Source organism: Orbicella faveolata, unplaced genomic scaffold, assembly GCF_042242905.1.
Source record: "Orbicella faveolata isolate gen_17 unplaced genomic scaffold, um_ofav_v1 contig_46, whole genome shotgun sequence".
Classification (NCBI taxonomy): Eukaryota; Metazoa; Cnidaria; class Anthozoa; order Scleractinia; family Merulinidae; genus Orbicella; species Orbicella faveolata.
In genome coordinates, this window is record NW_028301576.1 from 24,335,079 (window position 1) to 24,361,775 (window position 26,697).

Consider the following 26,697-nt stretch of genomic DNA (forward strand, 5'->3'; position numbering starts at 1 on the left):
GGAAAACATTTTGAAAACGAATCGGGACTTCGAGACTCCCTAAGCCCTACCTTGATATTTAAAATTCTACATCTTACCTTTGCATCGTTGTTAGACCTAAATCGATGGGTGGCTTTTCATTTTTTTTTTTTTTTTTTTTTTCTATTCCTTGTCTTGAATCTGTACACCTTCCTGATAAATGCAATATGAGAGATTCCTTTTAAAGTTTAGTATATATAATACGGCTATGCTTCTCTGCTGATTGATTTTGATGCCTTTCATTTTCAATGTGACGGTTATAAACGGTTTACGAATGATGTCACTGAAGTTCAGAACAGTACAACGCGCGCGCGAGCTTCGAGTTGTCACGCGCGTTGTGTGACGCAGAAAGACTCTCTCTCCAAGCTCCGCCGGACGACCCCACAATCCCACGCGTTCAGTCTCGCAATCGCGCGGTTTTCTGCTCCACGTCTACCGTTGTCGGACAAGAAGGTGCAAGGGCTGCTCAAAAATGGCTTCAGCAATGGTGAGTTAATATTGTATGTGGATTTTGAGCTTTAAGGTGATATGGCTAAATCCTTAGGGAAATGTAACCCAAGGCTTTAACTTGAGATCAAGGTTACAGGACGCAAATCGAAGGTGTTACAGCTTGTCAATGAAAAACCCTCAACGCGTTTGCAAATGGAACCCTCGCTACGAATTTGTATATTAAAAGTCGGAAGTGTCTTGTTGGAAATTGTGATACCGCAAATTACTGTTTAGCGTACGATTTCGAATTATGATGCCATAAAAAATAACTTGTCTGTGTTCTTCAATAACTTTTAATACATCTTTTGTAAACAACAACGTCCGTTTGCACTTGCTACATAAGTCTGTTGTTTTGCATTTCACTCCTACACGGTATGCGTATAGATTTAAGATGCAAGGCGGTGAATTCTTTCAAGATCCACGGAGATAACAGGGGAATTTCTTCCTCTTTTAGAACAGTATGTGGTTTAAATGGCTTTCACCTCAAAACCCTTTTCAGAGCTAGACGCTCAACGTTATAAATTATTTAGATTTTGCTGCGTATTGTTCTATTCAAATAATGGCTTTACTGCAAATCTATAATTTATGACCTCTCAACGTTCAGTCACATGCTAATTTCTTGACAATCCGTAAAATATTCATGTTCTGACATAACAAGAGCTCCATGTGAGCTTTTTTTTACCTCGAATTTTGTATTTTCGAAGTATGAAAAATTTCGTCTAACCTTTACATGTAGCTTAATTAAGCTTAAGCTTGAAAGATTTTTTTTTCTGTCTTCTAATCTTGAAAAGAAAGCCTAAAGTACGTTGGGTTCAAACTCCAAAGCAAGCTTTTTCAAGCTCGTTCGTCAGTTATCTATAAGTTAGTCACACTGTAATTCATTTTGATTAACAGTTTTGATAAGGTTAATTGCTTGTGACCATATTCTTTTGATTACTACATGTACATGCATAATATTTATCTAAGCTAAAATATCAACATACTGTAGCTTACTAATTTTGATCACAGGGTAAAACCCTTGCAGTGCCCAAGCACACCTGCATGTACATGTAGTAGTTTAACAAGAAAAGACAAAAAGAAAAAAAATCAAGATAAAGTCAACATAGTATTGAGCTGAGAGGCAAGTTTCATGTAAATCAAAGTGGTTACTGTACATTGTTGTTGACAGTCACTGTCCTGTTGCAAATTATGATGAGCATGGAACCACATTTTTTTTGAAAACGATGTAAAATTGTGGATCCCTTCAAAACAACCTGGTTTCTCTTACTACAGTCATACTGTATAATATGTGTGCGGTGTAGTGATAAATTTCTATTTTGTTTTGTTTTTTTTCAAAAATTTCCTTTGAACCGCTCAGAAAGCAATCTGTAGTCTCCAGATGAAAGTGAATATCCCTCTTTCATGCAGCTGTTGCGCATTATTTTTACTGCCAAATTTACCCTCAACCCATGCAGCATGCTATTTGTTAAATGTAATTATGGATTATTCTTTCTTCCTGTTATTAAATTATAACCCATGTCTTCCCTCCCTCTTTCCATCTGGCCTCTCTCTGTCTGTCTCCTTCTGTTTTTCCTTCCTTCTCTGTATGTACTGCTCTTTCTTCTTTCTTCTTTCTCCACTTGCCTCTGATCTTGACAATTTATAACCTGTCACAGTTAACATCAAGCTTTGGTTTTAAAATTTATTTGGCAGCTACCAGTAAATTAGGGTAGATTGTACAACAAAAAAGCGTTAATTGTGACTGCATAGTCCCTTAAGTGAAAGAACACCTGTACTTACACAATACAGGCTAATGCAGCCTTTTAATAAGGATTAGCAAAAGAATAAATATACATGACTGAAGGTGTTTTAACAGACTTTACACTGATCTTGACAAGTCAATTACATAAATTAAAAGTTACACATGTTATATAGCATTCAAAGGATCGATTTATTCAAAGGGAGGACTTTAGTGTAGGGAGGTAATGGCTTTTGCAATGACACACGTGACATTCATTTGTACTGAATATTAGTGTGTTTTTGAAAATCCATGTGCTACATGTACATGTACAGATACAGCTGTAGATTTTATATAAACAATAGCCTCCATTTGGTGGGAAAATATACTCAGATATTTTGTCCACAGACATTATCTGTTCCGAGAAGTGAACAGTTTTCTGAGAGTGGAGCACGAGGGAAACTGTGACCTTCAAGGGACGGGTGCAGTAATGTCCAAGGACAAATATCTGAGCATATTTTAAAGTCAAATGGAGGCTGTTGTGTTTACTATCCTTTAAATATTTATCACAACACAAAAATTGTGGAATATCACTTGGAAATTCCCCAGTTTTAGCTGGGGCATACATGTATTCAGTCACGTGACGCGTTCAGATTAATCGTGTGCAAGCGAAAATATTTGATGGATTAAAAACAGTAGTATCATGTACAAAATTAATGAGAAGATTCCATGAAAGAGCAAGTATGAACAATGTGGACAATTTGAGATCAATTCATTTGACATCTATTTTTCCACAATCTTGTCATACTGTACATAATTATGTACTCTTAATCATTTGCATGTATAAATCTATCTTCAGAATTACAATGTAATAAAATCTTTTTAAAAAAGTGCTATGGCTGTAATCAGGCATATTTGCAATAATAGTACAAAAAAACTAGAGTTATTCTAAGTTCGTGAATTGTCTTAGTCACTTTAGTTCACGTTTTCAGTTAGAATGATAAAAAGACTAGAATTTTTACAGATGAAGGTTACTGGAGCATTTTATGAAGGAATAATTTTTGATCAGTTTTAACCTTGGTTTTTATTGTGTCTCAAGATCTTTTTTTGCCATATATTAAGGGATGCTTTATGACTTTGTTACAGGACTAAGATACTGCAACATTACAAATAATGCTTGGTATATCATACAACTTGGCACTGGTAAAATTATTACTTACAAATATTACATGTATATACAGTTGAAGCAGTTGTACATGTATTTATGATATTATTTTAATTTTTTTTCTTTTTTGTTAGGCACAGAAAGACCGCATCCTTATAAAGGGTGGGATTGTAGTCAATGATGATGATATGATTGAAGCTGATGTTTTTATCGAGAGTGGTCTGATAAAGTGAGTAGACATGCCGAAAACTATTTTTAAATACAAACTGAAACAGTTTTTATTAAACCATTTTTAACCTTAGTTAGTAGTATTTTAATTCTTGTTTTAGTTTTTAATCTTAGTTAGCTTACCGCATGGTTTCTTGTCCTTTTTATTGTATTTTTTTTTTTTTTTTTTTTGTAATTTTTATTTTTTTCAACATTTTGGGTTATAATACATACAATACAACACAAGACATAACACTAGTTACAATACTTACAATACGTCATAACTACAATAGATTACATACAACAAATTATAATTACTAATCGTAGCCTAATTATACCTAAAGAATATACAATGCGTTGTTTACAATAGTGCAGCTACCCAAATACAGAAAAAAAAAAAAAAGAAAGTAAGTTAGTGACATGCTGAGAAGGAGAAATTACAAATTAAGCTCAACTATTATTAAGAGATGGCATTAGTTTTTCCCACTTTTTGTAATGTTTATAAAGTTGGTTATTTTTGGTAGCTATTTTTTTTTCAATGTAATAAACGGTTTTTGTTTTTGCTAAAAATATTGTTAATGTTGGTTTAATTTTATTTAATTTACATTTATAAATAAAAAACTTTCCTAGCAGTATCAAGTGATTCAGGATAATAAAGTCTTCGTTGTTGTTGAACACTCCAAACAATATATTTTCAAATGTCAAAGTGTCCAAAGATACATTCTGGTTTGAAAGCCAAGAAGAAAAAGCCCGCCAGAAGTCTTTTGTTGTATCACAATAAAAGAGCAAATGTTCGAGGGACTCGACCTCTTTCAAACAAAAGGTGCACATTGGTGATTCAGTCATTTTAAAACGGAATAACCTCTCATTTGTGAAAATTATATCGTTTAATAATTTATATTGGAACTCTCTAATTTTTGTTTCAAGTGTGACAGTGAATGGTAAAGAATGAATTTTTTTCCAGTCTTCTATAACCTCTGGATATTTGTCCTTCAACTTCCTTTTGGCGGTTGGAGGAGTTTGTTTCTTTGTTTTAAATCCTTTATACAAAAGTTTTGAAGAGGCTTTTAACAGATCCGATTTGGTTTCGTCGATATAAATATACACTGTATCCAAATGCTGTTGAGGATATAGTTGCTGATGTTGAATATGTGATTCTTTGATAATTAATCTCCATTCTTTTGGTATGGCATCTACAATTCCTATTAATTTGAAGTACTGGATTGGAGATAGATTCGCTTCCAACACTTAAGGGCTTTCAAGAAATTTACCCGTATCGGATAACAAGTCACCAATTTTAACAATTCCTTTAGTAAACAAATGTTTTTCAAAAAGAGATTTTCCGTGTATCACAATATTCCTATTATTCCAAATAATTTGGTCTACAACATCCTCATAGGTGGCTACCTTGGATTTCTTTAAATTACGAAATGCCTCTAGACACTCTTTGTAGAATATTGGAAGATGAACCGGTAGTTTACTAGTTTCAAAATCACAGAACAGGATAAGTTTTCCACCTATATTTCCAAAAAAGAAATCATCTAAAATAGTTTTCCAAGTGCTGTTGCTCTCTCCTAGATACTTTTTTAAGATCATCACTCTTTGAGCCGATATCATGGATTCAATATCAAGCATTTTTAGTCCTCCATTTTCAATATCATTGATAAGCGCGGTCCGTTTAATTTTATCGTTACCTTTCCAAATGAAACCGAAAATCAGTCTGTTTATCTCCTTGACAAGATCGTTTGATATTGAGATTGCAGTCGCTTTACTCAAAAATTTTGGAATAATGAAGGTCTTAACTATTTGAATCTTACCAATCAGGGTAAGACCCCTCCACTTCCACATACTCAGCGTTTTTTTAATAGATTTGAATATTGAGTCGAAGTTTGCTTTGTCTCGTGATGGTTTGTGATAGTCAAAAACGGTACCTAATATCTTGATTGATTTTCGCACTTTGTGAGTAAAGTCATTTTGTACTAGTTTATGTGGGCCGATACCAAAAACTTCTGTTTTATCGTTGTAATTCAGAGACCAGAATGCAATGAAAAAACCTTTAAAGTTGTACAAAGTCGCGAATATGCATTTATGTCTTTTAGAAAACAAGTCATGTCATCTGCAAAAAGCGTGAGTTTGATCTCCACGTTTTTGACCATTATTCCTTGTATGGTTTTATCCTGCCTGATTTGACATGCGAGAACTTCCAAAGCTAAGATGAATAATAAAGGTGATAGAGGGTCACCTTGTCGTACACCACGATGGATACAGAAAAGATCTGTAGTAAAGCCGTTATTTAAGATACAGCTGGATTTGTTTGTATAAAATGTTTTTACCCATTGTAAAAAATACGGTCCAAAATTGAATTTTTCCAATACTTTAAATAGATATGTATGGTCCAGAGAATCAAATGCCTTTTCAAAGTCAATTGCCATTAGAATACCTGTTGTATTTGTGAGTTTTGCCAATTCAAGTAAATCATCGATTGTTCTAACTGCATCAAATGTAGACCTTCCTTTGATAAAACCATTTTGATTATGGTGAATAAGTTCTGGCAGGATTGGCTCCAGCCTTCTAGCAAACGCTTTGGATGCAATTTTAACATCTACGTTGATCAGTGAGATAGGTCGCCAGTTCTTTATAAATCGTCTATCTTTATCTTTTTTCTCCAATAGGGTAATCATTGCCTGCTTTTGCGAAGTTGATAGTTGCCCGTGTTGGTGAGAGAAGTTTAGAGACTTTTCGAGATACTTTGCAACCACGTGCCAGAACGCCAAGTAAAATTCCACAGTTAAACCGTCACTTCCAGGTGTTTTGTTTTTCGGAAATGTCTTCAATGCTTCGTACAGTTCGGATCTAGTAAGTTGTTTATCTAAAGTCATTTTCTCTTCATCAGACAATTTTTTAGTATCCACTTCATTAAGGAAACGATCAATTGAGTTCTCACCTAAATTATACGAGTCTCTATCATAGAGTTTTTCATAGAAATCATGAATCTCTTTCATTATTTCTTTTGGGTCTGTTATATATGAATCATTATCCACGGATAATTTCCGTATACATGTCTTTTTCTTTTTAGCACTTTCTAAATTTAAAAAATACTTGCTATTCTTTTCGCCCTCTTCATACCAACTCACCCGAGATCTCATGATTGCTCCTTGTGTTATATAATCATAATGGCGTTCGTATTCTGATTTGAGAACTTCTAAATCGCAGAGATTTTCAGCACTTGGGTGTTCGTCACATTTTCGCTGACACTCTTTTAATCTAATTTCCAAATTTACCAGCTCTGACCTTCTCTCTTTTGCTTTCTTCTTACTATAACCAATCGTTTCATAGCGTATTTTATATTTTAAATAATCCCAGGTAACCCGCGGGTCTTCGATTTCTCTACTTTCGTCTACCCATTCACCGATTTTGTTTCTAATTAGGTCTACATATTCTTTATCTTCTGACAAACTTGCATTGAATTTCCAAAAAGACGGTCCATAGGTTGAATTCTCTATACCATTAATGTACAACGTAATGGCGGAATGGTCAGATCTAATAGCAGGGATAATATCGACCTTATCAACCTCTTCCTGTATATTATTTGATATCAACCAATAATCTAACCGCCGTTGAATCATTGGAGTTTTCTGTCTCCAGGAGAAACGTTTTAATTTTGGGTTTCTGATTCTCCAGATGTCTATTAGGTCAAGAGAAAAACATAGATTTTCTATCTTTTTGGACGATTCTTTCAATTTTGGAGATCCTCCCGATCCATCCAAATCTGGGTCGCGGATAACATTAAAGTCACCACCTATTATTATTTTGCAATCAGTGTCAATTTCCAATTTGTCGAATTCGTTCTGTATTTCGTCGTAAAAGATGCATTGTTCGTTGGTCTTATTTGGCGCATAGATATTCAAAAATAAAAAAGATTGACCTTGAACAAGACCTTTTAGAATGATATACCGACCTAGATTATCTTGTTTACATACCTCAAATTTACAGTCAAGCCCTTCTTTGACTAGTGTTAAGACACCTCTGCTGTGTTCAGAACCATGACAAAAAAACAAGTCTCCTCTCCACTGGGATTTCCAGGTGTTTTCCACCTCGGGTGTGCTGTAGGTCTCTTGTAGAAAAATTATATCAGCTTTATCCTTCATACACCAATGAAAAAGTGCTTTTCGTTTATCAAAAGATCTTATCCCCCAAACATTTAAGGATAGGATACCAAAATTTAAATTAAGTTTTGTAACTTTTTAAGGACATATTTAAGTGAAAAGGCGAGCAGTTGCAGAGAATGAGATAGTAATCTTTAGTAGATGAGCTAATGAAAAAATTTGCATGTCTCTTGAACAAAAAAAAGGTAAAACTAATTAATATTGAAAAGGAAAAAGAAACAAAAGAAAAACATTTATAACACCTACAACTACAATTGAACATGTATGTAAAACAGTAGCCAGCGATAAAAGCTGTTAATTGCGCTACTAATGGAATAGGTCTTGCACGCATTGCGCTAACTAGATGACACGCATGCAGCTCCATTTTTAAGAACAAGTGTGAATGAGGCTTACATGTTATGAATACCTAGATAGAGAGTTTATGTTCCAAAGAAATTAGAAGATTCGTATACCCTCAATAAAAAGTTTGTCCGGCTCTGATCTTTTGAAGAACGCCGATTTTCCGTCTTCTTTTGCTTTTTTGAACTTAGGCATTAATTCCTTTCTGCGGTCCACAATTTCTTTCGGAAGGTCTGGCGATATTCCGAAACCAGTTCCTTTCAGCTTTCTTGCACTTGACATGACTCGCTCTCTGTCGGAGTATCGCAAAAAACGTGCGATTATTGGTCTTGGTTTTTCTTGCGATGGGTCGCGCTTGCCAATGCGGTGCACTCGTTGATACTCAAAAGAATCCGCCTCGCTGATGTTAAGTTCCTTCTGTATAAAGCCAATTAACACCTCTTTGACATTTTCTTCTGAGAGGTTGAAAGATTCAGCAATGCCGTAGAAGCGAAGGTTTTCCCGTCTTTGATACACCTCCATATACAACTTCTCGTTTCTTAAGGCCTCGATCTTTCCCTTGAATTTGTTTTCGGTGTTTACTGTATTTTCTTGGATAGTTTGTTCCAGAAGCTTTACTTTCTTCTTTAAATTTTCTATCTCTGTATTTGCGAACGACATTCCTTCATCTAACACCTTCAATTTTGTTGTGGTGTCCCTGCTGAAGCTTTCAAATTGCTCAGCTTTATCCTGTAACTTGTTAACCTTTCCATCGACCACTTTCACAAAACCCTCAAGGATGTCCAATTTCTTTTCCATGTTGTCTAACTTCTGCAGAACAAGGTCTAGCTTCGGCATTACAGAATTAGCCAACTCCACGGCAGCAGCGGTTTCGTCTTCTTCGCTCGATTGCACCGTGTCAGACATGTGCAACTTGACTTTGGCTTTCTTCTCCAACGGTGAAAGGGATTCTTCTTCCGACGAGTTGGATACACTTCTCCAAGTTGGCCCAGTTCTCTCTACATGAGTTTTTCGTCTGAACTTTTCTCCTTTTTCTGCCATGTAGAGGCCTCCATATACGAATTTTGAGCGGAGCTAGCAAAAACACGTCTATACTCTACCCATGCTCGGCCCAATCCCTTTTTTTATTGTATTTTAGATTTTAATAAATTTTAAAGGTTCAACATTCATTTTATTTATTTATTTATTTATTTATTTATTTATTTATTTTCTCAGAGGACCCTCCTGAAAACCACCTTATGGTGATTGGAGGCCTCCTCTTAAAATATTATGTATTATTTATTATTATTATTAGACAGTTTAAAATTTATGTGATACAATACGGGACTTGAAAAAACCTTAATTCTAGCTTGCCCTGGGCAAGTCTTAGGTTGCTCTTTTAATGATTTAATTGGCAGACAACTTGCCTGATCCCTTGCCCATTGGGCAAGTGAGAGTGAAAAGTTTCTTGCCCAGAAGGAGAATCTACCTGTCCCAGATGATCGAACAGCACTTTTTTTGGAGCCCTGCAATATTGTTAGAGGCTACATGATATGTACATGCGTATACATCTGTAACATATTAAGCTGTAAATAAGTAATTTTCATTTTTGACAAGGATGTTTTTGGAGTATTTTGATATGTGATAAGTGTAAATGTGATAAGTGTAAATGCTCACTGTATTTGTACGTGTGTGTCTGGAATGATTCTTTGGAAGGTTCTTGTGTATTATGAATTTGTGTTTACTTGTTTTGATTACTTTTAATTTTTTTTCCTTTCAGGGAAGTTGGTAAAAACCTTGTTGTTCCTGGAGGAGCAAAAGTGATTGATGCCCAAAAAAAGCTTGTTATGCCTGGTAATAATGATTCATTAAAGAAAATTTGTTACTTTTTGTTGTGTTTTCCTGTACAAAAAAACTAGCCACTATTGTTCGTGTTCCCCAGATTATGCAGAACTTGGCCAATTCATATTGTTGTTTTTGCAGAGGACAGCTACAAAACATATTTAAAGATTTATAACATATGCTTGCAACCATTGTTTTACTCATTACATGTATGTCTTTTGTTTGGTGGCATTATCATTGCTGTTACCGTCTAATTAATCGAGGAGAAACTATTTTTCAAGGAAATGTTGTCTTGTGTTTGTGAGGGTGAGTTTTTGCAATGATAATATGTTACAATTACATGATGAGCTTGAGATTTTTAGATCATGTGATACTGCAGTTGACGAGGGTGCAGTCGGAGTCAACAATCACACAGAGAAGTCAAAACTTTATCTAAATCCTCTTCACACCACTTTGAAAATGCAAAGAGCTGCCAGTTCGTTAACAAGCACACACCGCTAGGCTACTCACTATCTACAGCAGAATAGATAGTGAGTAGCTTAGCCAATCAGCAAATGGTATTTGTGGTGGAACATAACTACATTTTTACTAATACAAGGTAGATGTACATGTACACTGTTCTGCTGTTTTTATTTCATGTTTAGTTTTTATTTTCAGGTGGAATTGACACTCACACGCACATGCAGCTTCCATTCATGGGTACAGTCGCTGTGGACGACTTTTACACTGGAACAAGAGCAGCACTGGCTGGTGGCACCACTATGATCAGTGAGTAAAATGCTATCTTTTATGGTAAAGGAACTGTTATTATTTTGTTTATAGAGTACCATCCCAGTTTGGAAAAAGTAATTGCTTTCTAGTCACTTCATTTACTTTAAAAAGGCACATTATTTTGAATTGAGGCCATAGAAGGCCTTGAAAATGAAACAGAAATATAGATGCAGGTTTTCTTTTAAAACTTTTTTTACATGTAGCTTCTACAGAATTCCTTGAATTTTTTCGAAAGGTCCTCTCTAACTAGATAAAATAATTACGTGTACCATGTATGTATGTGCAAACTTTATGTGACCTGAGGAAATCAAGTCCTTGAACATTGCGGAGTAATCACGTGAAAAGTCCCTGAATAGTCGGCAAAAAAAAAAAAACATTTCTGAGGTCTACATACATGTACATGTTCATGTATAGTGGATGGATCATGATATACACTTGTTTACATTGTAACTTACCACACATGCTAATTTAAAAACAACTTCCTGCTACGTGTAACATTATTGTACTGTTTTCAAATGCAGTTGACTTTGTCATCCCCAAAAAGGGTGAATCACTCTTAGAGGCTTATGAAACGTGGAGAAAGTGGGCCGATGAGAAAGGTACTAGTGTTTGGACATGTTTTTGTTCAATTTCAATCTGTGCACTTTAATAAAATAAAATCAGTTGCCTGTTGAGGGAACTCCAAACCTTCATGGGTGTCCTTCAGACAAAACTTTGTACACATGCTGTCTGTAATGAAACCCCCACGGGTATCCATGTAAATGGAAAGTTTAATTATTTTCACGTGACCAGTCTCCCAGTTCACATGGGCAGTACATCATGTCCTTAGAACTTTGTATTTGTTGGCGGACACAGAGAATCCATATTTGTTGAGCACATGGTTTACATGTAATTGCTCATAGAGGCTGTACATGTATATCATGAAGGCCTCTGAAAGTACATTATCCAATGATCCAGTTTTTAACCCATTGATGCCTGTGTCATCCGAAACCAGCTGTGATGAGCATTGGCCTTTGTTCTGCTTCTGATGTCATCACCTTTGTGCAAAATTGGCATCATCTATACTCAGGTTCTGCAGGAGGAAAGATCTTCCAATTATACCCACATCAGGGTGATGTGCTCACTGGAGCATGAAATAAAAATTACGCACAAAAATGTCCAGCAATTGGGGTGAAAACTCAGAGCAAAATTTCCTGCAACTACACCATGGCAAAAGTTGCCCGTCTCGATGATGCTGTTTCAGAAATGTTTTAACTGGAAGCAAGCTCAGGAGAAGGTCAATCAGTGCAGCAAAAAGATAAGAAATTGAGAAAAAGGAAAGGCGAAAAAAGTAAAAAAAAAAATAAATTAAAAAACCGAAAAGCCTAAAGATGTAGGTCACTTTCTCCTCCAAAAACACACTTGAATTTTTATTTCTGTGCATGCCCGAGCAAAAATGTCGTAAAAGGCAATGTTAGTGGAAAGAAAGGTCATTAATTTTAATTGTAATGTTGCAAATGCCTTTTTGAGTAGATTGGAGCTAATTTGGCTCATATCCCGGCTGAAAATCTCCAAAATGTCCAAAAAATGCATTTTTGGGTTAGTAGACATAATTATACAGCGGTATTATGTGCTGTAGTAATTTGCCATGTTCATTGCAGTTTGTTGTGATTATGCATTCCATGTTGCTGTCACTTGGTGGAACGATGAGGTTGGCGAGGAGATGGAGACTCTTGTCAAAGAGAAAGGTATTTGTCTGATCGTCATCTTTCTTCTGCTAAATACATGTACAATGTATGCATTTGTACATGCATACTATGTAAAAGGCGTAAACTGCACCCTCCACTATTTAGCACTGCCGTATCCTTTTGAAACCTTGCTGCCCCTGTATGGGAGACTTTCAATGGGAAGCATGGCGATTTTACAACAAGTACAATGATTTCCCACTTTCTTTGCAGGTTCTGATCATTATTTTAATCAGTAAGATGACATGCCTCAGAGAGAAATATTAGGGTTTTCTTATAAAGGGTTATATTTTGTCTCCAAACTTAGGATTTTTTGCCATCTTAAGTGACAGTAATTTATTAACATTCTGAAGTACAGCTGTACCAAAATTAATTAGGTATACAAATATGCATTTTTGTTTTTCATTTTCACATTGTTCCTAACATTGTATGCATCTCTTTAGAAATCCCCCATTGTAGACGTTTTATTAAGTTCATTCAGCTCTCAAGTCAGTTTTTCATTCTATTAATTATTTTTATGTCTTATTGTTGGTGTACATACATGTAGTTATTTGAAACCTCAGTGTATGGAAATAAAAAATAGTTATAATATGTGAATCTGGACAATTTCATACAGGCTTAGTAATTAACTCTCTCACATGACTGTGTATTTATTTGCTTATTTTTCAGGTGTGAATTCCTTTAAAACCTTCATGGCTTATAAAGATGTTATGATGCTAGAAGATGAAGAGGTAACCTGAACACATCTATCTGTGTACAAAGTACATGTGTGCTTCAGTAAGCATTTTACCATAATGATTATTCAATGAAAGCACCCACCTTTCTATCACCACTCCTCCTTGATAATTACATTGTATGGACTTAAAAAATAGTGTCGTCCGGTTGTCTGGGACTTGTAGATTTTCCTGCTGGGCAAGTAACTTTAGTAAAGTAAATCTAAGTAAACTTAGATTTGCCCAGGGCAAGCAAAATTTAAGAGCTGCTATTCTGTGGGAGGTCCGGTGGCCTCATGGTTAGTGTGCTTCACCCTGAAGCGAGCGGTCCGGGTTCAAGCCCTGGCCAGGGACATTGTGTTGTGTTCTTGGGCAAGACACTTAACTCTCACGGTGCCTCTCTCCACCGAGGTGTATAAATGGGTACCGGTGAATTTAATGCTGGGAGTAACCCTGCGATGGACTGGCATCCCATCCAGGGGGGAGTAGAAATACTCCTAGTCGCTTCATGCTACAGAAACCGGGATGAGCTCCAGCCTGATTGGCCACTTGGCTTGTATGCAGACTTTACCTTTTACCTTTTTCTCTGAAATCCATGGTTCATCTTCCTTTATATCATTTCTACATCACAAAACACGTGTTCATCTCTATCCCGTATGTGTACATGTAGCTTGTATCCTGTTACATGAGTCTGCACTCATGAGTATTTTCCTTGTTTGGGGCAGATGTTCCACTGTTACAGCAAATGTAAGGAAATTGGAGCTATTGCACAAGTTCATGCTGAAAATGGAACTCTCATAGCAGAGGTGAAGTACTGTTCATATATTAAATACTGTACATTTAAGACCTATTAGGCATACATGTACATGTAGTCCAAATGTCGCACTGGTGCCATGCCAAACTCAAATCAATTTGGCCTGGCAGTGGCGTGACAAAAGAATGGGAGTGGTTTCAAACATTTAATTTAATTCAGTCATGCCGACAATATAAAGATATTTGCTTTGCTGAAGACCATGTCAAATGCTAAAAAGCAACAGCAGCTGATGCAGCAAGCTGTGAATTCAGTTCGGCACAGCAAGAGCACGCTTTTTGAAGCCAAATTCATGCTACTGCTGTGCAGAATGGCAAGGCCTGCCGTACTAAGTAGTTGTGCCAAACTTAATTCAGCCTGCTGAACTGAGTGGTTTCAAACATCATGCTGCTGCCATGTGTACATGTAAGTCAAATGTAATTCTTGAATTTAGTTTGGCACGGCAGTAGCACAAAGTTTGGAATTGACCTAAGATACATGTTCCACTTTTATTAATATACATTTTTGAAATCCCTTCTACAAATATACATGTACTGTACATTGCACCGATGAATTACATGTAACTCTGCTCCGATGTTGATCCCCTTCAAATCTCTTGGTAACATCACTTTGCATTGCTAGGGGTGGATGAAGAGTAGCGGACTAGATCCATTCCGCTAGACGACTAGTTTAAAGTCACCCATTGTCTTGATCACTAACCAAGCAGAAGTGATGGGCACTTGTGAGACAACATAGTTGGTGCAGTGTCTTAATCATTTTACCAATTTAACAAATGTAGATGTAGAATGATGTAGAATTTTGTGTGAAATTTAGGATTAGCTTAGTCTGGCAAGACACATTGACCAGTGGCAATCTGAAGAACTCTATACCCCGACATCTCAATTACAGTGTGCAACACGTCTCTCTTGCAGAATGCAAAGAAGATGATTGCTCTTGGAATCACTGGTCCTGAAGGACATGAAATGTGTCGCACAGAGGAAGTGGAAACAGAAGCTTGTGTGAGAGCTATCATGATAGCCAACCAGGTGAGTTGGGTGATTACACATTGATTTGGTATTGGCTGGAAGCCATAGCCATTTCTTTTGAACAGGTTCTTCTCCATTCTAAGTTAACCAATTTCTTTTTTACATGTATGTGCCCTTGTTTTAACTACATGTATTACATGGTATGTACTAGCTCAATTTTTTTAACGAATTTGTAGTCAACAAGCTGTCTCACAAGTCAACAAAAGCTAGTACCCTGGCATTATTGAGAACCAAATGTATCAACTGAAGGCAACTCAACTGTCCTTGGGTAAACTAGCTCCACCCTCCCTCCAAACAATGTTATTGTTTTTTAATCTCTAGCACTGAACACACAAGTCATGCCTGACATTGAATTAAGTGTACACAATAATCATTACCAGATGCATTTAAAATAGAAGAGGCTAGTTAAGGTGGCTCCCTAGAGTATTTACTAACACCCTCCCTATGGAGTGCAAATTAGAAAAGGAAACTAAATTAGTCCCTCCTAAAATTTTCCCTGTAGAGATTTGCCAGTATGGGTACTGTTAGAATAAGGCTTATTTTTTGGTTGTCAATTTTTGGATTAAGGGCATTACCATGGCAACATCTCATCTAATGACAGATACATGCAGATATATTCCTCATTTTGGCCTAAACTCCTTAATATTTATACTTTCCTTCGGTGAATTTTCTTCATACTTTGCCACGTCATGGAAATGATATTGCCTGACATTTTGAACTGATAACTAGACGCTTCGCTGTGTGTACCCAGGCAGTCGTTATACTGAGAAGCACCAGCTATATTGTAATTGAGCTAAATGTTCTGCATTTGAAGTTGAACAAAATTCCATCGAATTGATGTGCTTAAGCTATTCTGCTTTTGATTGCATTTCTTGGAATCGATTAATAGCTCATTACTTATACGTGTAGCTTTAGGGTGTGAAATGAGTCAAGGTCTTTATACCAGCCTGTAAACATTTCAGTCTATTTTCCTTAGCCTTTGTCATTGTTATTTGCGTTTCTCCAGCAAGCAAGACAAAAAATTTTTGAATTTCATAGTTATGGCGGTGCGTGACATAGACCTACGAACACGGTGTCGAAATCATATACTTATCTTGTGATTTTTAGCCTGTTAAGTATGTAAATGCGTGTTTGTTCAGTACAGATAATCAGTCACCTAGATAGCCAAAGTAAGTTCCAGACGTTTACACTATTTTCCGGCTGCAGTGTTGGCATACCGCGGAGATACACCAACATGGTGGCTCCATACTGGTCTCTGTAAATTTGTGCAAAATGTTTCGATGAATATCTGAGCTTGGGAAAACGCACAGACTTAAAAATTAGAGGAGTGTCATCTTTATTAACCTCCTATAACATCACAATTTCGTGATTTTATCTGCTAAATGGTTTTCGAATGAATTTTTTCTTGCGTCAGGATTGCGTGACAGTGCAAGCGAAGAATTGTTTTGCTGAGGTCAACATACATTAGTTTCTTTCTGCTTACAGTAAATTCGTTACATGAGTTTCACTCTTGTAAAGACACATGACTCTGTTACAAGAAAATAACGAGAGAATATCGTTTAGTTCAAGATTTATCTTTATTATACTTTACGAAGTTTTTCAGAGCGTTTTACTTAGGTGTACTGGAAGAGATACATTGATAAACAAATTCTCTAACCTTTCTGCTCTTGTTACTCAGACGTTCTTGAGTTCGTGCTGGGATTCTGCTTGGTTCACGATCACGTGTAAAAATACATTGACGCTTCTGAAGATGCTTTTTATCAAGTTGAAGAGTTGATAGCCCCGGTTGATGGCTCCTTTGGTATAACATGATTCTTGATAAATTCACTCAAAATGTTTCGCTCATAAATTGATCTCTCGTAAGGCTTGCAGACCGACCCGTTCCGAAAACGTTTAACGTCCTTTAGTGTTGGTCTGCCTCGAACAGTGTGTTCGTTTGTATGTGATTTCATCACCCTAGAAATCATGGCTTGCTTGCATAAGCCTTTTGATTCCCTGAGGAACATAGGGCCGCAACAACACATCTCCAACACACTTGGCTCCGTGAGGTCCTCCCCAGCTGTGCCCATGTCGTTCCGATGGCCTTCACCTCTGCGTCAGTGCTCTTGCGCCAAGTCTGTTTCAGTCTTCCTACTTTTCGCTTTCCTTGTGGATTCCAGTCGAGGGCTTGCTTGGTGATGTCAGCGTGTTTCACACAGCCCTAGCATCTTGAGGTTGTAGCAATGCATTTCCCTGCTCACTTGTGCAGATTTCCCTGCCTCATATAGGGTTTGGATGTTCCAGGTCCCTATTCTGGTCTTGCTTTTGGCTGTCAGAAGAGTTGTCTGCGTACTGGCTTCCCAAAGCCTTTCACCAGCCCGCATCATAGGCTCTACTGGAGGGGTCTCTCCTGAAGCCAAGTTGTTTTCTGGATTTGTTGTTGCGGTGTCTGTAACAGGTCTGTTTTTTTCCAGGGCTGAGTTGTTAGCCCAGCGCCCAACCCCCAAACCTGGAGGGCCAGTTGGTTTGGTTTCTGAGTTTTCCTTCTCGTAGATGGATTGCCGACCAAGGCTAACGAGCTCCATCCACCTGTGGTTTAGAATCAGAGTTTTCCTTCTCCTAGACGGACTGCCTACCAAGGCTATCGAGCTCCATCTACCCGGGTTTTGGGATCAGAGTTGTCCTTCTCCTAGGCTATGTCGGTCCACGGCACCCTATTCCATATTATTCAGGTGCAACCCCCCAAAGTCAGGGCTCCCCTATCTGCCACCCAGGGGACGCACCCCTATGCCATATAGCCCCAGCGCGAGCTAGAAATCATGGAATGCGTGCTAACTTTTCACGACGACAACTTCTGTAAATTCCATGTGCTGTACGCATGCACAGGTGACACATGTGCTTTAGAGACCAGACGGCGATTTGTTACTGAACGTGGAAAAAAACAAAAACGGAACCGAAATTTAAACCCATGCCTCACTGCCTGGGTAAAAAGTCAGGGTTGCTCAGACGGTTTTTCCAATATTCTGTAATTTGTGATTCTTCTAAATGTATTAGATTAGCTCTGACAGATTTTTACAAAAATAGGGTATTTTTATAGGAATTGTATCTGGTTACAACTGAGCCAAATTTGAAAAAAATTCACCGTAGGAAATGTGAGAAAATTTACTGTCAGTTTTGCTTGTTGTGCTCCTGTTGACATCATAAAAATGAAAAAAGACTGATGTTTTCCTTTGAGCGCACGCAGATTACTTGAGCTTTCAACCTATGCATGCAATCATAAAACTATAGGGAGCCACCTCAAATACACGTATCATGAAGCATCTGTTTTCTAATTTAGCGTCTAAACTTCTTTTGTGGCTAATTGTGTACTCAGCGTACAAGGAAAAGCTGCCAAATGTTCTGTTTTTGCAGATAATCTACACATAACTGGAAGTGATTTTTAGTTATTTGTATTATTATTTTCTGACTATGGCCACAAATACGTTCTCTGTTGCATGCTATAAAATTCTGGCAGAAACAGGCCCTTTGATTAACCTGTTCGGGGCACGAAAAAATCCTGGTCTGATTGCCCAGGGCAAGTAAATTTTACTCTTGTGCAAGTGAAAATAGAAGTTCAGTGGCCCAGTGGGCAAGTGAAATTAGCCTCGGTAGTCTTGTGAGTCTGAATGAAAATGTTAGCTTGATAAATGATAATTTCCAGTCAGAAGCTATGTCAAAACGTAAGACTGCAAGATTAGTTAACCATTAGGTTGAAAGCATAGATCACAGTGTAGTTAGGAATCCAAGCATACTTTGTTTGCGTTTGTCCTCTGATTTGATATTGGCCGCTACGGTGGCAAACAATATTTAAGTGGGGGCAAGTGTGCATGTAAACTGAAATTTACTGGTCCACTGGGGAAGTGGATTTCAATTTTTTTTCCTGCCCTGCTGTTACAGCTGTATGTAATTTTACCAGTAGTCAAAATAGTTGATACATGTGGTACAGTGAGACTGACAGAAGTGGAAAGTGTGATGAAATTAGGGCTGCCAAAGCTTGAAATATTTGGAAAACTAGTCATTCCAAACATTTATGATGCATGTAGTAAACTTTAGGGTTGTCATGTCTCACTTGGCTTTTTTTTTTTTGTTATTGAAGCTTCATTTTCCTCTTTTTTTACTTGCAGATAAACTGTCCCCTTTATATTGTTCACGTCATGAGCAAGAGTTCAGCTGAGGCTATTTGTGATGCTCGACGACGGGGTGTTGTTGTTGTGGGGGAGCCAATTGCTGCTAGTTTAGGAACTGATGGAACAAGTTATTGGAACAAGTGTTGGAGACATGCTGCGGGTATTTAAATTTTTAATTCACAGCGAATTGTGCCTCTCTTGTTTACATTATAGCATGTACATGGTATATGGACCATTAATATATCCTTGGATTTTGAAGAGACACCATTTTACAATGCATTTTTTAAAACTGTTATGGTCTTGTTGTGTACAGGGCATGTTATGGGACCACCTTTAAGACCTGACCCCACCACCCCTGGGTACCTCATGGATCTTCTTGCCAAGTAAGTCAGTTATAAACCTTTTGTAACCATTATGTAATTTAAACTCTATTGTAGTGTACATCGTCACTGTAGTGTGGTTAATTGACCCACATGTACAGATGGTGTTAGTATGTGGTGTATGACTGTTAAATGATAGTTGTTTTGTTTTCCATAGTGATGGTCTTCAGCTGACAGGAACAGATAATTGCACCTTTAATGCAGATCAGAAGGCTCTTGGCAAAAATGATTTCAGGAAGATACCAAATGGAGTGAATGGTAATAGGAACACGTGTGTAAGCTGCACTGTACTTGTATATACATGTATAAAATAGTCTGTTACAGTGTAACTTACATTCTTTACCAGAATCCTTCAAAAGTCTAGTTGAATTTCAAGAAGGAAAGTAGAATGCTAATAACTGTCTTCACTGATGTCACTGAGCCAAATGGGAGTTTCAAGATTTACTGTGGCATGCATACTTTTTATCCCAAACTATTTTGCTCTCTTCTTTTGTTATTTGTAAAAGAAGAGAATAAATTAGGGATAAAAACGCTGGCACACTGCGCTGATTTTTGAAATTCCGATATGGCTTTCTGTGCATATTTGATATAATAATTGCTTTTCGATTGAAGTCATTCTCCAAATCCTTACACTTGCAATAATTATGACTAAATTGTAAGAAAAACAAATCAAAGGGCTTAAAGCTTCTGTACACCATCAATTATAAGATAATTTATGCATGTTTAAGAATTATGATATGACAGTTTATGCATGTTTTATTATTACTATTATTATCATTATCATTATTATTGTTATTGCGGGCTCCTCTTGTCGCCCGCAATCCTAATCTCAACGTTGCTTTTACAAACGCATGCGCGGCAGTTGTGTAGTGCAAAGAACGCTATTTTCTCACGCGCATCACGTGTAATCAGACCTTGGATCACATCAAGCTCACGCATAGCAGCAGCGCCGACCAATCCAAATCGAGCGTGTTAATCTAGGTGCGACGTTTCCGTTCATGTTGCGTTGGATGCCATTTCCCGGCGTCATTCCGCCTCAAGCGAGTAGCGAGAGTGTTGTTCGTCTATTCGTCCTTGACCTCAAGCGTCGAGCGAGAGTCGTATCTGTTCGTCCTTTACTTCAAGCGTGGAGCGTCGCTGTTGTTTGTTTGATTTCATTCTTGGTTTTCATGTGACGTAGTCATATTCCAAAATTAGAAATTATCTTTCCTTCTGAGGTTTTAGTTTCATCAGATAAAAGACCCTACAGGAACGTGACGTTTGACAATGTTTTAGCTCGACAGAGCTTTTGCGTTAAGTGACATGAAAATGGCGGCCCGAAAGGCTGTCGCGTAGGTCAAAAGATGAGTTATCGCTTTAGTTTTTGCTAAATAAACGGTGTTTCCACTAGAAGAAGCATTTATTTCAATGTATCGGAGTTCTAGAGTAAAACTTTCGTTCCAATAGCAAAACTCAACGACAGATGTTTTTTTTATTTTACGGCCGCCATGTTTATGCCCCTCCGAAGGGCACAAGTATATGGCGTCTCCATACAAAGCTCTATAAATTTGGGTGACACACTTCTGCTAATAACGGGTGAACGAAAAACAGCAGAAACCTGATTCATGGCGAGGTTGATATAGCAATCATCTATCATATCCCAGATTCTTGAATTTATATATTGAATGGTTACGATTTTTAGTTTTTGATCACATGACTGGTGAAAACCGAGAATTCATTTAAATGACATCTTTAAGTTTTGCATTTTATGATTTTAAATAAATCATTGTTGCGTTACATCAATCATTTTGACTCAATCAATACGCATATTTTATAACCTAGAGTGATTTTATTTGCACCGTGAGACAGCAACAATTACAGCATATTACTAAAACTAAGTAAAACAATGGAACTAGTGTCTCGTGGAATGATCTAGTGATGGTAACTGTTTCACAGGTTTAGTAACATCACTCTATTGTAAGTGTCAAAATAGAGGAAGAAAGGCGGTGGGGCATTGGGGGGCGGGGGGTGTCCACATGGACAAATATATGGGCCCCCAGATCTTTCATTACCCAAATAGCCAAAAATGCATCGTCCTCGCCCGCTCTTCCTAACCTTTGGTTATTACAAGTTGTTTTTACTATTATTAGATCATTTATGCATATTGTATTATATTCTAAAATAATTTATGCACATTTTTCTTTTCATCTATAGGTGTGGAAGATAGAATGTCTGTTATTTGGGAAAAAGGCGTGGTGAGTGTGCTACTACTGTAGCTGGATAGTGCTGTTCAACTTTGCTTTGGTTTGGATTGCTTAAAATTGATGTTTTATGGTGATTGTCTCTTTTGTATCAACATGTACGTGTGTAGTAACTTTGGAAAACTTGTCTTTCCTTTTTGTTAGGCATCTGGGAAGATGGATCCATGTCGTTTTGTTGCAGTGACCAGCACTACAGCTGCCAAAGTATTCAACATCTATCCACGGAAGGTAATGACGAAAAGGTCACCTGCTGCAGTGTACAGCTGTAGGTTCTGTAGCCGTTTTTCTTGCCAGTCTGAGACAAATTTAAGTAGAGATTGCCAGTACAAATGGCATCTATTTAAGGCAATTGGTAATTAATTTTACTAACGAATGCAGTTCTGCCTTTAAGTCAACGAACAATGCTGGTCTGGGAAACATTAGGGACTGGGATATGCAAATTACTGAACTAGAGCTTTTTGAAAATAATTTCGTTTTAACTTTGACATCTCAACTGTGATCAATATAGTTAATTTTTCACCAGCAATAACATTGGGCAGAAATGAGAAAACCATGAACTAGGACAAATTGTCTTGTCTGTGTACCACCAAATCTGTGAATTATCTCATTGTTAAAGCTATGTTATCATTACATATCTCATAATTTCTTATCAACTGTTCACTCCTACAAGGGCCGTATTGCAGTAGGGTCTGATGCAGATGTGATCGTTTGGGACCCTGAAGCCACTCGGGTGATATCTGCCAAGACCCATCATCAGGTAAGTAATACAACGGTACATTTAGCACCACTTTCACATTAACCTAGTATTTACATGTAAGCTACCTTACGGTGATTTTCAAGAAGTAGATAGATTTATGGAGAAATCTATCTGGTAACATTTTTTTTTTTTTTTCGAAAAGTGAATAATTGTCCAACTTGGATGTTTGGAGAATAATTGTATGGTATTTGCTGGAGACAATACCAGAACGTTATTCGCTTGGGCCAGGTTGTTCTAAAGCTGGTTGACGCTTACCCAAGATTAAAAGTCAAAGTATTTTTCTTGTATAAAAGTGTTTTGAACTGCTTATGTTTTTTGTAGTTTGAGATTAGCCAAACTGTAAAGCGAAGGGCAAACAATATTAACAGAACACCTCACCGAAAAGTTAAAAAGCTGGAATATAAACTATTGCTAGTTTAATCGGGCTTTGAACAACCCGGCCCCGTTCTGTAAGCTACAAACGAACGTGTAGTTTTGAACTGAAAATGCTGGTATCTTCAGCTACAGTAGACCCAGAAATCACATTTACAGTGAACATCTCATTTGCTCTCAACACTGTCACTGGTACCAGCTTAACTAACGTTATACACGTCTTTTATTGCACGTCCAGGCGGTAGATTTCAACATCTTTGAGGGAATGGAGTGCCACGGGGTAACAGAGGTCACCATATGTCAGGGGAAAGTAGTTTATGAACGTGGAGAGGTAAGTATAGGTCTTCATAACAGAGTAAACGTCAATGCAGCGAGTCCTCAAGAATAAACCTTGGCTCTACATGTATTTTTTTTTTTTTTTTCATTTGTTGTTTTGATTGGTCATTTTCATTGATTCTTTATATCGTCTCTTCCTATCTCCTTCATTTCCTTCCCCTCCCCTCTCTCAATTCTTCTCCACCCCCCTTCCTTATTCGTTGGCTCTTTATCTATTTTCTTCCTATTTCCTGCCTTTTCTTTCTGTTCCTCCCTCTCTCGCTCTCACTGCATCTCCCCCCCCCCCCCCCCCCCTCTTCAATCTTCGTTTCATACCTGTATCGTCTGATTTTTATTCTCTTTCTACAGCTCAATGTGGTTCGTGGATCAGGACGGTTTATACCCACCCCACCCTACCCCACGTACTTGTATGGCCGGGTCCTAAAACGAGATCAGGTGAGATGAACGGTAGCCTTTTGTGTTTTCACATTTCAGTGTAGTTGTTTGGTTGTTGTTTTCTTCGTCTTTTGTTGTTGCTGTTGTTGTTTTGGTCTTTTTAGTTTCGTTTTTGTTGTTCTCACGCATTAGGAAGAGTTCCCCGGATTTTTTTATATTGCCGGAATTTCTGGTTTGTAAACTGTGGATATCTTTATGTTTGAGTACAGAAAATGTTGTATCACATGTTAAAAATATAATCGCCAATTCAAATCAATGTCTCTATTTCAGACACGTAAGCTTGTCAAAGTTGAGAGGGAACCATACAACGGTCCCGTTATCACCTTACCCTCTTCAGAGCCCCCAGCCATTGTGTCCCCGTCACAACGCAAACAGAAGTTCCAGGAACATAAGAAAAGTGGTGCCACGAGGGACCTTCACAGGTCCGGCTTTGAGCTCTCTGGTGAGTGAATACCAAGGCCCCCTCAGTGCACAGGCCTGGAAACTGGCTCCGACATCATGATCTTGAAAATGTCACTTTATTAGACAATGCTGCTTGGAAATGTTGATTTGTTTTATTTTGTGTGTCACTAGTGGTGAAGGGTTGAGGGAAGTCTCTCTCGCAGCCGTCGTTGTGCGGTGTCACGCGATGCTTCTGCTTGCTGTTGGAAGCGTTACGTGACAATCTAAATGATGACAGCAAACGTAACTGTGCATGGGGGAAAATACAAAATGATAAAGAAATAAAATTCAGCTTTTGACGGCTTGACGTGCGCTTTCTCTGTGTAACGTGTTGTCTGCCACATTATTACCTCTGCGCCGTCAAGATTGAAATATCAAAACTCTTAACCGAATGTCATATGTTTATTGCAATGAATGTTATGAGTATTTGGTTCTTAATCGAAACACTTTCGTACAATAGTTGATCTTTTTTTTTTTTTTTTTGAACTCTTATCATTATTCCAATTGGCAATTTTATGATACTCGCAGGCAAAAATGTTTATCACGCATTGGAATTGAAAGGTTTAAACCAAAATGATGACTACTTTAACAAGAAAATCCGAAAAATGTTGAAGATACATAAATTTGAAGGTCAATCAGGGCAAAACAGAAAACAAACTGTCATTGTTCCTGGAAAGCAGTGGTCAGCCATTTATTACATCCTTAAATGTTCTCTTTCTTAATTTTGTTTCCGCCCAATTCATTCCTTTACAGCATTTTTATGCAGTTTTTGCCTGTCACCATTTCGGCTCTGTTTATTGCTGTGTTGAGTTGACTGTCGAGAAAATGTTATTTTGGAAAGAATACTTTACCCCTAAACAAAAATGTTTTTCAAGGGTTTAGAACAAAAATCGCGTGAACTTGCCTGCAAAAATTGCTAACCGTTTCCTCTAAGTCACAGCATTTGTAAAAAAAAAAAAAAGGAAAGAAAAAACTAGAAAAAACAGTGCACGTTTTAAAATCGCACGGTGAGGATACCACGATACCACTACACTACTTGGCAGACAACACTTTACAACGGGGAAATTAAGGTTTATATTCTAATGGTTATGCAATGTGTTGACACCCCACTGAGCAGACATGTTTACGATCGGTCAAGAGGTGTTTCTGCTAGTCTATGAAGGCGTATGTTTTGCTTTGTCCAGACAGAAGTACGATTTATTTGTTGTCCTACAGGTGTCATAGTATTAAATATTCTATAGGGCTCATTTTCTCTTCTTTCTGCCGTGGTATTCGAGACGAATATTCGATAATTCTAGGATCTGCGTGTAAACAGCTCACACTGTCTAGTGCCTGAAATCTCGAAAACTGCATTGCGCAACGCAATCTGAGTGGTGGGACCGGAACCGGAAACGCTCGAGGAAAATGCCACTAGTGCTCAGTCTTTACGGAAAGTGACCAAACGTGCGCCATTTGACACTCTTGAGTACTACAGAAATATGTTTAAACGAGTATAACTTTCGATATGTTTGCGTTTCTTTCATTTTATTTTTTAGGTAAACAAGAGGACGATGATGTACCTGGACGATCTTCCACTCGTGTTTGTAAGCCGCCTGGAGGTGGCTCCTCGCTTTCACTCAGCTGAAGGCGCTCGACACTCGACCACATCAACTAGCAGTAAAGTTATTAATTTGAAATTTGCAGCCACCTTATTTTTGTCGGTAGCTGCAACGTATTTACTAAGTAACGAGTCGATACTTTTGACGAAGCTCTTCTTTCTTGGTTGTCGCCTGAACTTGAAAAATACTGCGTTCTCGAGGGAAGATTTAGTTTTGGTTGTAGTCCAGCGAAATTAAATGGTCTTGTTTACCTGTGAAAGTAAAGGATGCTGGTTTTGATTGTCAATGAACCGACCCGTTGAAGAGCGATCCTCTTCTGTGTGCTTTGCAAACTGATTTGAGGACCTATTTATCGCAAGGAGAAGAGCTTTGCACGTGTGTGTGTGTGTGTGTGTTGGGGGTGGGGGGAGAAGGGAGCAATTAGTCTACAGTGAATCTCTATATTTTTTGAAGAGATCCCAGGGATTTTGTCGTGTCTTTTACGTGACACTGTAGTGCTCTTTAGCGTGTCGCATTTCTTATGTTAAGGAAGACTTCAGGAAAACACAATTACTAAGCATTGCTACATTTCGCAGGAATCTGGACAAATATTGCTGTTTAGGTTTTTAGATTAACACGTAAAATGGTTAATAACTGAAGGCCATTCTGTTTTTGGATTACAATTATTTTGCTTTGTTCTTAATTTTTTTGCGGTAATTATAAATGTTACGCCACAATCTGCAACATACGGCGAGCTCTACGGAAATAGCTTGGATATTCTCTAATACAAACAACAACAACAGTAGTTTGAAAAGGATTTTTATGAATACTGATTTTATGAAAAGTATTTTTAGGAATACTGTTTCCCATTTTGGGGCAGCTATGTTTTTGGGAATTTCAACTCAAGCTGCCTGTGCAAGTCTTGTTTTAACAATTTTAGAAGTTTATTTGCAGTTTTAATATGCTGCGATATCTTTGTTGGAACTTCTAGTGCAATAAATTTAATTTAAATTGTTGGAAACAACATTGTCGGCTTGTTCTCTTTCAA

General features: G+C 37.5%; 2 protein-coding genes across 2 annotated transcripts; one reads left to right on the forward strand and one right to left on the reverse strand.

Moving 5' to 3' along the window:
* Positions 1 to 100: 100 nt before the first annotated feature.
* LOC110058114 (dihydropyrimidinase-like) lies at positions 101 to 26,673 on the forward strand. The gene is made up of 19 exons (XM_089277331.1): positions 101 to 505; positions 3,524 to 3,618; positions 9,861 to 9,934; positions 10,580 to 10,690; positions 11,215 to 11,292; positions 12,334 to 12,420; positions 13,087 to 13,148; positions 13,856 to 13,936; positions 14,853 to 14,966; positions 19,109 to 19,271; positions 19,425 to 19,494; positions 19,649 to 19,749; positions 21,685 to 21,725; positions 21,876 to 21,959; positions 22,402 to 22,488; positions 23,099 to 23,191; positions 23,545 to 23,631; positions 23,902 to 24,073; positions 25,608 to 26,673. The coding sequence occupies exons 1-19, from the start codon at positions 491 to 493 to the stop codon at positions 25,694 to 25,696; spliced, it is 1,704 nt and encodes a 567-aa protein (XP_089133457.1). The 5' UTR covers positions 101 to 490; the 3' UTR covers positions 25,697 to 26,673.
* LOC149099038 (uncharacterized) lies at positions 7,873 to 9,213 on the reverse strand. The gene has a single exon (XM_089277332.1). The coding sequence runs from the start codon at positions 9,140 to 9,142 to the stop codon at positions 8,198 to 8,200; it is 945 nt and encodes a 314-aa protein (XP_089133458.1). The 5' UTR covers positions 9,143 to 9,213; the 3' UTR covers positions 7,873 to 8,197.
* Positions 26,674 to 26,697: the final 24 nt, after the last annotated feature.